At 40.8% G+C, this 12,177-nt stretch overlaps 1 protein-coding gene across 2 annotated transcripts in view; it reads left to right on the top strand.

The window, feature by feature from the left end:
• Nucleotides 1-9,768: 9,768 nt before the first annotated feature.
• The window catches only part of FCRL1 (Fc receptor like 1), an 18,174-nt gene continuing 15,765 nt past the window's right edge, over nucleotides 9,769-12,177 (top strand). The window contains exon 1 of one of the 2 annotated variants that reach the window (XM_027775984.1): nucleotides 9,769-9,881. In XM_027775984.1, the coding sequence (XP_027631785.1) occupies nucleotides 9,851-9,881 (31 nt within the window). In that variant the 5' untranslated portion in view covers nucleotides 9,769-9,850. The remainder of the gene's footprint in view (nucleotides 9,882-12,177) is intronic. The other variant, XM_027775985.1, reaches the window with a different exon arrangement.

Here is a 12,177-nt window from a genome sequence, read left to right as displayed (position 1 = left end):
TATCCCATCAGGCTGACAGTGGATCTCTCATTGGAAACAATGAGAGTGAGGAAAGAAGGGGAAAATATATTCAAAGCATTTAAAGGAAAAGCAATTGCAACTAAGGATACTATACCCAGCAAGATTATGTTTCATTTGGGAAGAAAAGACACGAACATTCTCAGATAAAACCTGAAAGAGTTTACCAACACCAGACCAGATCTCCAAGAAGTTCTCAAGGGAGTGCTATACCAGGAGGATTAAATACAGTCACACAGAAATAAGAGTTGGGAAACTAAGAAAATGGCCAACTTACTCTGGATATGGATTTGCCTTCCCTACGTGCAATGCTTTTGCTGAAACTATAATCCTTGGATTTACAGAACATCTTACTTGTCATAATGGTATTCCACACAACATTGCTTCTCATCAAGAAACTCTACAGCAAATGGAGTGCAGCAATGGGCCTGTGCTCATGAAATTCACTGGTCTTATCATGCTCCCCACCATCCTGAAGTAGCTGGCTTGATATAATGGAGGGAGGACTTCTAGAAGGTTCAGTTACAGTGCTAGCCAGGCGGCAATACCATACAGGGCTGGAATGAAGTTCTCAAGAAAACTATATATGCCTTTAATTAGCATTTAACATATGGTGCTATTTGTCCTATAGTCAGTTTCCATGCGTCCATTAATTAAGGGGTGGAAACGAGAGTGGCACTATTCACTATTACCTACTCACTAGTGGACTATTACCCAGATGTTTGCTTTCTAGTCCTGTGACGTTATACTTGACTAGCTTTGAGGATTTAATTCTAAAGGGCAGAATTCCTCCATTGGGAGATACAACAATTCCAATGAACTGAGAAAGAAAGTATGAGTTGCGTGCTTCAGAAAACTATAAAGTCTGTGATGAACAGGAGAAAGTAGAGATTCCAAGGTGGTCTCAAGCCTTGGTCCTCACACTCACTTCTGCCATGCCACAGTTGGGAAGAAAGGCAGGGTGGAAGTTGGGAGCAAGAGGGAATGGCACCTGGAGCGAATGAATGGAGTGTGCAGGTTCTAAGGCTGTCTCTAGCCTGGGTCCGCACACTCACTTCTCACAATTTCATTGAACTCAAAGTTAAGACGGCCACCTAGCCATTTTGAATTCCTCTTGCCTCTGAATCAACAGGTAAAGAAGGGAGTTAATGTGGTGGCTGGGGCAAGTCATTCAGACTTCTAAAAGGGGAATTAGACCCTTCAGTTGTCTATTTTAGTCCTAGTCCCAGTCCATGTAAAAGATAAGGAACAAATGTCTGAAATACAGGAGATTTCTTAGGGCGCCTCATACTAATACCGTGTCTTATGATTAAGATCAATGAAAAGCCACAACTTACTCCACACAGGGCTACTAATGTCCCAAGCCATTCAGGAATGCAGGTATATGCCAACCCCACTACCTATCTCTGAGTAAGAATGGTGACCAGCTGAAGAGCTTCTGAAGGCAAAGAGACTACAAAATGGCTAGTGAAAGAAAGTAGGTACAAATATCAGCTATGACCATGTGATCAATTGCAGAAATGATGACTATAAGTTATATTTCTTTATTTTGTTGTAAATATATTTGTGTGTATATATATATATATGAGAGAGAAGAAAACAAAGATATTTGACATATATACAATATCTGTCTTTTCCTCTATCTTATTCCTTTACTGTGTACATAACATGTTAACTTACCATAATATTTAAGTATTGGTAATTTTACATTATAATGTTGAAACTCTGGGATATAAAAAAGGACAAACATCATTCAAGAGCTTTATCTCATTTTCTGGGGTACATTTTAGGGACTTACAGCTTATTGTGTTTTCAGTTCTATGCAAGATATTTTTATTAAGCTAGGTTGAATGATGACCATGGTATTGTCTTTACTGGGAGAATAATTATGGCTTAAAGAGATGGGGATGGGTGCCAAGTTGACAAGAGGTAGACTTGTAATGGTTAATTTTGTGTGTCAAGTTGAATGAGTTGTGAGGTGCCCAGATGTTTGACTAAACATTATTTCTGGATGTATTCCTGAGAATGTTTCAGGATGAGAGCAGGATGTTAGTCAGTAGATTGAGTGAAGAAAGAGTACTGTGTCTCTTTAAGACTTCATTAATTCAGGGGACCAGCAGTTAGCGTAATGGCTATGTCACTGGACTCCCATGTAGTTGACCATGGTTCGAGTCCTGGACACGGTGGCTTAAAACTCATGCCGGGTGCATGTGCGTGTGTGCCCAAGATGCCGAGAGGAGAATGGAGGAGAAGGGATTGCGGCGTGGCCATTCCCCCTTGGGGGTGATTTCTCACTTTCTGTCTCTCTGACTCTCTCTGTCTGTCTGGCGAGCGCACACGCCCTATAGCAAAAACCTCTAAAAAAAAAAAAAAAAAAACCCCTCCAAAAAAAAAAAAAAGAAAAGACTTCATTAATTCATGAAGTCATTTCCTCATTAGATAATCAGGGATTACCTCTGATGTGTTCCTTCTCAGTATTCTAACCTTTTTTAAAAGAATTACTTATTTTAATTTTATTTATTATTATTAAATTTTATAATTTGACAAAGAGAGAGGCTGAAACACTATTCTAACCTTGAGAAGACTCATTTTTGTGTCTCTAGGGCCAAATCATCCATCAAATAAGTGGCATCTCTTTGATAATTTACTTCTTGAGGCATAAAGAGAAATATCACTCCATTTTTTAAAATATAGGGAGTAGAGAATGTGTACCCATAACAGCACATAGCAGAGATTCAGTAAATAAATGAATATTATTTATTAAATATTAATACTATTTCCAACATGAAATCAAAGGAATAATTTATGCCCAGCCATGAATCTGTTGTGTGACTGTGCTACCTTTTGCTGTGTTTGCTATGTAACAAACCACACCAGTATTTCACGGTTTGTAATATAAACTTTCATTTCATGACCAGGCTAATCTGAGGGTTGCAGGTCAGCTGAAGATATTCTGCCTCAGAGGGCTCCAGCTGGGTTTGGGTCTAGGTTGCGGACTGAGCTCAGGTTTCCTGCAACTGTTTTCATTCTAAGATGAAGGCTGAAGGAGAAATCAAGCCAAGTCATGAAACGACAATTAACTGCCTTATTAGATATCTCAGATGGCTTGGACTTACATCCCTTTCGCCAAAGCATGTCACTTAGCCCAGCCAAAAGCCTATAAATAAGGAACATTCACTTTTCCCAAAGGGTACTTGAGAAATTCAGCTGACAATGAGAATTCTCTCATTGTATGCATCGTTTTCTTATCTGAAGAGAGGCAATAGTTGGGAGCAGTAACCCAAACTATTACAACAACTTTAAATAAGTTTCTTCTCTATGGTTCACATTATCTTTATTCATAAAACACAGGAATGAAGATTCCTCTCTCAAAGTTCATTAGTGTCTATATTAGGATGCTTCAGAGACAGAGAACCAATGGGACTCTGTGTGCGTGTGTGTGTGTATCTATCTATCTATCTATCATCTATCTATCTATCTATCTATCTATCTATCTATCTATCTATCATCTATATATATATAGAGAGAGGTTTCTTTTTTTTTTTTCTTTTTTTGGAGAGGTTTTCGCTATAGGGCGCGTGCGCTCGCCAGACCAACAGAGAGAGACAGAGAGACAGAAAACTAGAAATCACCCCTCGGGGGGATGGCCACACTGCAATCCCTTCTCCTCTGTTCTCCTCTTGGGATCTTGGGTATGCATGCACACGCACCCAGCGTGAGTTTTAAGCCACCGGATCTGGGACGCGAACCGCGGTTGACTACAGGGGAGTCCAGTGACATAGCCATTACGTTAACTGCTGGTCCCGAGAGAGAGGTTTATTTTAAGGAGTTGACCTATGTGATTATGAAGGCTGGTAAGTTCAAAATTTGCAGGCTGGGCCAGAGATCAGGTTGGAGATCAAGAATGAGCTGATGCTGCAGTTTAAATTTGAAGGCTGTGTTCTACGAATTCCTTCTATCTCAGTGACTATCAGTTTTTTTGTTCTATTCAGGCCTTCAGGTGATGGGATGAGACCCACCTGCATTAGGGAAGGCAACCTGCTTCACTCATAGGTCCAGTAATTTAAATATTAATATCAGGGTTGGATAGTACCGCAGTGGTAAAATGTAATGCTCTGCAAGACTGGTAAGAGAAAGCTCCAGGTTCTCATCTCAGGGCCTCCCTGACTACACCGGCCATGTGTATGCTCCTGATCCAGAGCTGGCTGAAACTGGGGTAGATCATGGCATCAAAACCCTATTTGGGGTACCACCCCTTATTCTCTCTGTCTCTTTCACTCATGGAAAAAATAAAGATAAATAAACCATCCCCCAAAAAATCCTCCTAGAAATATCCAGAATAATATTTGACCACATAACAACATCACGGCTTAGCCAAGCTGGCACATAAAATAACCATCACAGCTTCCCTTACAGAAGACAAGCCCAGCTGATTCGGTATGACCAGTGGTACATCATCCTCTGGACTATTGCATCTGAGTTCAGATTATCTCTGCATACTAATCACTGTTTCATGGAGCAAAAAGTCCTACTTTCCCCCAGAAACTCCAGATCCATAGACTTGCAAAAAATTTTGTCCTGATAGTGGAACTCCAGTGATAGAATTCGTTCCACCTTCCTCTCCTTCCCTCATCCCCTCCTTTTCCTCTCCTCCACACTCTTGCACTCACCACCTCCTGAATCAAATTTCATCTCCATTTACCTTGTTAGAATTTTGAATGTCTCAGTTTCCTCTTTATATAATCTAGAAATTTTTGATCCTCTCTCAAAAATATAATGCATATACTGTCCTCTTCTCCTTTACAATATTATCCAGATTATAATGTAGCATGCTTGCCTGGTTCTTGTCTCTGGCACATCCCTTACTGGGTCAGTGACTCTACATCTTCTAGAGAAAGGTGAGTTATTAGAATAAATGTGGTCCCTTCTTGACACTTTCTTATTAAACTGCTTATTTGCTTGACATGTTTCATCTTTACTATGACAAGCCCTAGCTAGGGCGATTTCTTTGCACTCCATTTTGACGTTAAAGCCAGATAAAGCCATTACAAGAAAAGAAAACCACAGAATAAGATCTTTTATGAGCAAAGATTAAAAATTCCTAACACTTGGGCCACCCAGTGGTGTGGTGGTTGAGAAGTCTAGATCTCACATGGCCAGCTGTGTGTTTTGAGTTCGGAATCCAGTGTTTTGTTTTGTTTTGTTTTTGAGAGGTTTTCGCTATAGGGCGCGTGCACTCGCCAGACAGACAGAGAGAGACAGAAAGCAAGAAATCACCCCCCAGGGGGGATGGCCACGCCGCAATCCCTTCTCCTCCATCCTCCTCTCGGAATCTTGGGCACATACGCACAAGTGCCTGGCGTGAATTCTAAGCCACCGGGTCCAGGACTCGAACCGCGGTCGACTACGTGGGAGTCCAGCGACATAAACATTACGCTAACTGCTGGTTCCCAGAATCCAGTGTTTAAAAACACATGCTGGCCCTGTTTGCATGCATACCCAAAATCTCAAGAGGAGAATGAAGAAGAAGGAATTTCAGCATAACTGTTCTCTCGGGGGCAGGAGGAGGGTTTTCTCACATTCCCTCCCTCTATCTCTTCTGCAAGTACATGCACCCTACAGAATTTTTAAAAATTTGTAACACAATATTAGTAAATCAAATCCAGTGATATATAAGCAAGATAATGTGTCATGTTCAAAATACCTTTGTTCCAGAAATGTTAGGTTTAGTTGACATTCAAATATCAATATATTGGGTCATCAGAAAAGTTATGATGCATTTTTGCATAGAAAAACATACTACATTATTGGGACCAGCAGATGGTGTAATGGCTAGGTCGCTGGACTCCCGTGTAGTTGACTACAGTTCAAGTCCTAGACTTGTGCGTGCTCAAAATCCCAGGAGGAGAATAGAGGAGAAGGGATTGTGGCATAGCCATACCCCCTGAGGGGATGGTTTCTCAGTTTCCCTCTCACTGTCTCTCTCTGTCTGTTTCTGCCAAGAACTCACACCCTATCTTAAAAAAACAAAACAAAAACAAAAACAAAAACAAAACAAAACAAAAAAACTGCTCTTACGTATTTACTCGACACTTGCACATGAATGTTTATAGCATATACTCATAATACATAGATTAATCTAAAAATTATTAGCCGAAGGAAAGACCTTAGGAACAAAAGAGTAAACATTACATATTTTCACTTACAAGAAACCCTAGAATAAGCAAATCTAATTGGTAGTGGCAAAACAGACTAACAGTTGCCTAGTTCTGGGAGGTTTAGGGTGCCTGGAAAGGTGTACGGGGAAGGCTGCTGAGATGGTGGAAATGTTATAGATAGTGACTGTGATTGTATTTACATCAGTGGACACATTTGTCAAAAATTGTTGCATGACGCTCTAATGGATTAATTTTGATGTATATTAATTATATTTCAGTACGATGATATTTTAATATAAGAGAAATATAGACAAGATATTCAGAATGGCAATTGCTTCTGGAGAACATTTAGTGAGTCGGTAAAGAAAGGTATACTAAGTACATGCGATAGTAGATGCATTGATATTAGTCAACTGAACAGTGGGTGGGTTCATGATGTTTTATTTTATCACAGTATATAATAATTTATATTCATTTATATGAACAAAATATATTTATGTTCATAAACATGAACATACATATTATGGACTATTCATAATTAGTCCATAATTTATGTTTATACTATTGTGTCATCAGAAAAGTCATGGCATATTTTTTCTATGCAAAAATGGGTCACGACTTTCCCGATGACCCAATACATTTTTTAGTATGCATGTATCACCTATATTTTTAAAATAAAATTATGAGAGAGCTTAACAAATAATATACAGCCTTCATATCTGGGGAGGATACAAAAGTAATATACAAAAATTAATTATATTGATATATTCCATCGTATTTGTGAAGGAACAGGAATTAGGACACCCACAACCATGGAAAAGAGACATATACACAAAACCAGTTTGGAACCCTAGGTTTAGAGGGCTTCATGTTCTCCATGGGAATTTTCTGCCTTGGTCCTGAAACTGTAAACTAGGCAAACTTATCCCTCCGCATAGGCTTCCCCAAGCCTGTAAGGAAAGGTGTGGGTCTAAGTGCCTTGTATTCAGCAAAGCAATCTCCCTGGGGCCGTTAGCTTGGCTCCGCAATGGCTCCATTTTCACTCCAGTTTTTCGCATCATATGGACTGCTGATTTCTTTTCTTAATCTTGGACTTCCTAGCAGCAGGTAGCTGGAGCTGCAGAGAGACTGTTCCACACTTCTTGGAACTCTCAGGTATGTTAACTGGAATCAGGAGAGTTCCATCCTTCCCTGCCCCTCCCCCCCCAACATCATCTTCAACCGTGATGGACTTAAACTTGATATTAATTTCAGAAAAAACTCACAGAAATACACAAACATATGGAAACTAAACAACCTACTCCTGAATTACTTTACAAATACTGAAGAAATTAAGACAAAAATCAAAAGATTCATGGAAACCAATGATAATGAGTACACAAGCTTCCATAATTTTGGGGGCACAGCTAAAGCAGTCATTAAGAGGGAGTTCGTAACAATTAGTGCACATAAGGAAAAGATGGAAAGATGTGAAATGGGCAACCTAACACCTTGCCTCAGAGAATTAAAAAAAAAATCCAAAAAATGCCTGAAGAATTTTGGATTTGCTATCTGGATGTGGATATCATTATTGAATACATCTTTCCATGTCACCTCCTAGTTTAGCTTCCATCATGTTGTCCTACTTTTTTTTTTTTTTTTTTTTAAGGCTTTTGACATAGAGTGTATGCCTTGCCAGAGAGAAACAGAGAGGGACAGTGAGAAATCACTCCTCAGTGGGATGGCCATGCTGCAAGCTCGTCTCCTTCATTCCTCTCCAGGCACATACACACATGCACCCAGTATGATTTTCAAACTGCTAGGTCCAGGACTTGAACTGCAGCTGGCCATATAGGGGTCCAGTGCCTTAACCACTATGCCGCCTGCCGGTGCCTATCTGGCTATTCTTAATTCTATGTGCTCAAAACTGGAGATCGTGTAGAAGGATGGTAGAAGAGGGGAAGAGTATAGGGAAGGAAATTAGGGGGGGAAATAGAAAGGCAAGACATTTGTGGGACACAGTAATGGTTAATTACCTGTTGATGATAGCGTGTATAGTATTCAACTGCTGTGAGGTGTATTTCATGCTGAGTGAATTCTCTTTATGAACCAAATGATGTATAGTGATCAAATGTATAAGCCACAACAATAATAATAAATAAAATTTAAAAAGAAGAAAATCAAGATGGCATGCTCAACTCTAATCTATAATCTGAAATGCATAAAAGCATCAAGTGCCAAGAACTGGTAGCTCCAGTATGCTAAAGCAGTGGTCCTCAACTTTCTTAGTACCAGGGGCCAGTTTTGTGGAAGACACTTTATCCACACTTCCTAACAGGCCACAGACTGGTACTGGGGGTTTGGGACCCCTGTGCTAAAAGATGCAACTGAGAGATTACAGATATCCTGATTTGAGGTGAGGGGAGGGAGAGGCAATATCACAATGCCAGAATTAGTACTCATGGTGAACTCTTCCCAGATGCCCAGAAGCTATTTATATGTTTATTTTCCATTATTTCATTTTCACATATCCCTGATTATATGTATATACTTTTTGGAGAGGTTTTTGCTATAGGGCACGTGCGCTTGCCAGACAGACAGAGAGAGATAGAGAGATAGAAAGCAAGAAATCACCCCCCAGGGGGCATGGCCACACCGCAATTCCTTCTCTTCCATTCTCCTCTCGGGATCTTGGGCATGCACGCACATGCACCCAGCGTGAGTTTTAAGCCACCGAGTCCGGGACGCAAACCACAGTCGACTACATGGAAGTCCAGCGACATAGCCATTACGCTAACTGCTGGTCCCCCTGATTATTTTTCAACTGTTTCATGCTCATGCACTGGTACACTGAAAGTTTCAATATGGAGCTTGTATGTCTGTGAATAGCTTGATCCTGTGCAAATCATCATATGCAACAATGTCAGACACTACATAGAACCTAGGTGACAGCCACATCTGTCCCTGGCTTAATGACATGTTTGCTTAGTGCAACTCTCATAGAAACTGCAGAGACACAGAGATGTGTCAGTTAAACATAGTCAAGGAGACCTCCTTTTGAATTTTGAAAAATATGCCATTTGAAATTCAGAAGGACCGTAGCTCTATGAGACTCAGTAAAGTCAGAATCTTCCAAGCTGGCTCCATGGTGTGGTGCTTAAGGCAACTGGACTTCCCTTGACAAAGCACATGGTTCAAGTCTTGGACCTTGTGGCTTAAAAAATACACTAGGTGCATGTCCAAAATCCTAAAAAACGGGAAAAATGGAAGAAAAGGGATTGGGGCATGACCATGTCCCATGGGAGGTGCTTTCTCACTTTCTCTCTCTGTCTCTCTCCTGAGTAATGCTATCTCTAAAGGGAAAAAAATCAGAAACTGCCTTTGGGAAACTTTCATTGCAATACCTGAGTTCTTGAAGAAGACCCTCATATACTGATGTGTATTATTTCCACATTATAGAATTAAACCAAATGATAAAAGAAGCATCTTTAGTTTTTTTCAGTCTCCATCAGAGAGGATATAGATATTGGTCATTGAGGGTTCTTCTTCCTTCTTCTATTTCTGTAAACTTGTACTGAAAGGTAGCTACTGATGCTGACTTCCTCAAGCCTCTGACAAGCTGCTGCCTCTCGACTCTGAGGTATATTCTGTCTTGGGTGAGCAGCATCTCCATTACTCTCCTCTACCCGGTCCTCATGCTGCTGAGGCTCCTGCTGCTGCTCTGTGGTGAGTCGGACAGCCCAGCAGGGTGTGGGACTCCAGCGCATGGGATTCCACTTTTTGAAGGGCTGTGGGGACTTGTTAGGGCTAAGGTTCTTCCTGGTGATGCTCAGGGATACTCAGATTTCTATTTCCAGCTGAGTGCTCAGAGTCAGACAGAAAGCAGCAGATACTTGAAAGACAGATTTTTGAAACTGCCATTGGTTTTCGTCTTACAGAAAGTAAGACAAACTCTGTCTTACTTAGTTCCTGGCATTTTCAACAGCCATCAAGCTAATCTGTATAATAGATTAGACTCTCAGTTTCTTACCCATTTTACTGTCAACATTATTTCCTGGGGCAGCCCATAGCCTGGTGGTCAAGTCCCGGATTGGGTGTGTGCTATGAGAAGTGAGCTTATGAGGTGTAGTAACTGATAATGGAAAAGTAATTCTGGGGAGTTAAAGACATGTCGGAGACTGAGTGCCATAGAAAGCGAGCTAGACAAACGATGTGGTGGAGAGGGTGGATACTGACCTCAAAGATTTTGGAAGGAGGCAGAAATGGAGGAGAAGGGATTGTGAGGTGGCTATGCCTCATGGGGGTGGGGTACTTTATTGCTTTCTTTCTCTCCCTCTCTCTAATGCCCACTGGCAAATTTTTTAAAAAGTAGAAAAGGGAAAGAAAGCACATTTCCCTTGTTCCCTCTTTGCCTTCCCCATTGCTATTGTCAAACTGTAGAACTTATCACCAGCAACTGCTACTCTTTCATAGTCCTTGTTTTCAGTATCCACCCTCCTTACCACATGTTATGTCTAGTGATGTCTAGTGGGACCATAGCTGTATGAGACTCATAGGGACTTTCTCCAGCACACATTCTCCATCATGTCTTTAACTCCCCAGATACTTTTCCATGATCAGTGACTACTCTTTTTTGAGCTCAATTCTCATGGTACTCAGCTTGGACTCTGTAGTCCATCACTACAACACTCCCTAGGCTCTACCTTCTCCTTCTTCCCCCATAGCACTCTCCTCATTAACACACTTTTCTGCACGCTTCCTATCTGTGCCTGAGCAGCTGAATGTGACTCTAAACCAAAGGCATGGCCCCTGTGAATGCAGGACCTTGGGGACAGCCTTGGTGATGCAGTGGTGACACAATGCTCCCCGTGGCTGAGACCATATGAGAAGGTCTGGGGTATCTTTAACAGAGCTCTTGTTCTACTTGAACCACCACCACCACCACAAAACTTAACTATGTCGTCCCATTACTTATTAATTTCAGTAAATGCATTATCAATCTTCTAGTTGCTGTGGCTAAAAATCTAGGATTCATACTTATTCCTCTCTCTCTTTTATACATTCTATCAAAATTATAAACAATTCCTATTGATTCTACTCTCAAATTTTATAATGAAAGATGACCACTTTACAGCATTAGTACTGCCTAATTTCAAGAGTAATTATTCTCACACTTCTTGACTAAATTCCCACTAACACCTCCCTGTTTCTCTTGGATTTCTCTAATCTGTTTTTCTCAAAGTGTGAGGGACCTGACAAATGTAAATAAAGTCACAAATGTCCAGAGCTCTGCATCACCTGTAGAACGAAATCTGAAACTGTTGCCAAGTCCACAAAGCCTGCCATGACAGTCCATGCCTACTTCTCACACTCACGTTGTCTACCTCTGTCCCTCCACAAAGTCAACTCCAGGTGCACTTTGCTCCTCATTCTCCCTCAGTCAAGTCAGTCCCACCTCAAGGTCTTTGTATTACCTGATTTCTCTATAGGAGATACTTTTTCCTGATTATTCAGAAAGCTTTATCCCTAATCTCATCCTGGTCTCAACTCAAATGGAATCTATTTAAATAGTCAAGATTATAAAGTACTCTGTATCTCTGTATCTCTATTTTTCCTACAGTACCAATCACTCCCCAAAACTATATAATGTATCTTTTTTTAAAATTAATTAAGAGGTTCTTTTCCTTAGGATGTGTGTGCTCACCAGAGAGAGAAAGAGAGATGGTGAGAGGAAAATTGAGAAATCATCTCCCAAGGGGGATAACCACACCACAACCCCTTGTCCTCCATTCTCCTTCCTGGATCTTGGGCTCTTAGTGTGATTTTCTATTTTTTCTTTCTTTTTTTTTTTTCGGAGAGGTTTTTGCTATAGGACGTGTGCTCTCGCCAGGCAGACAGAGAGAAACAGAGAGACAGAAAGCAAGAAATCACCCCCGAGGGGGGATAGCCATGACACAATCCCTTCTCTTCAGTTCTCCTCTTGGGCACACACACACACACACACACACACACACACGTGCCC

This window comes from Tupaia chinensis, unplaced genomic scaffold, assembly GCF_000334495.1.
Source record: "Tupaia chinensis unplaced genomic scaffold, TupChi_1.0 Scaffold000623_1, whole genome shotgun sequence".
Taxonomy (NCBI): Eukaryota; Metazoa; Chordata; class Mammalia; order Scandentia; family Tupaiidae; genus Tupaia; species Tupaia belangeri.
This window is presented reverse-complemented; position numbering and strand designations above follow the sequence as displayed.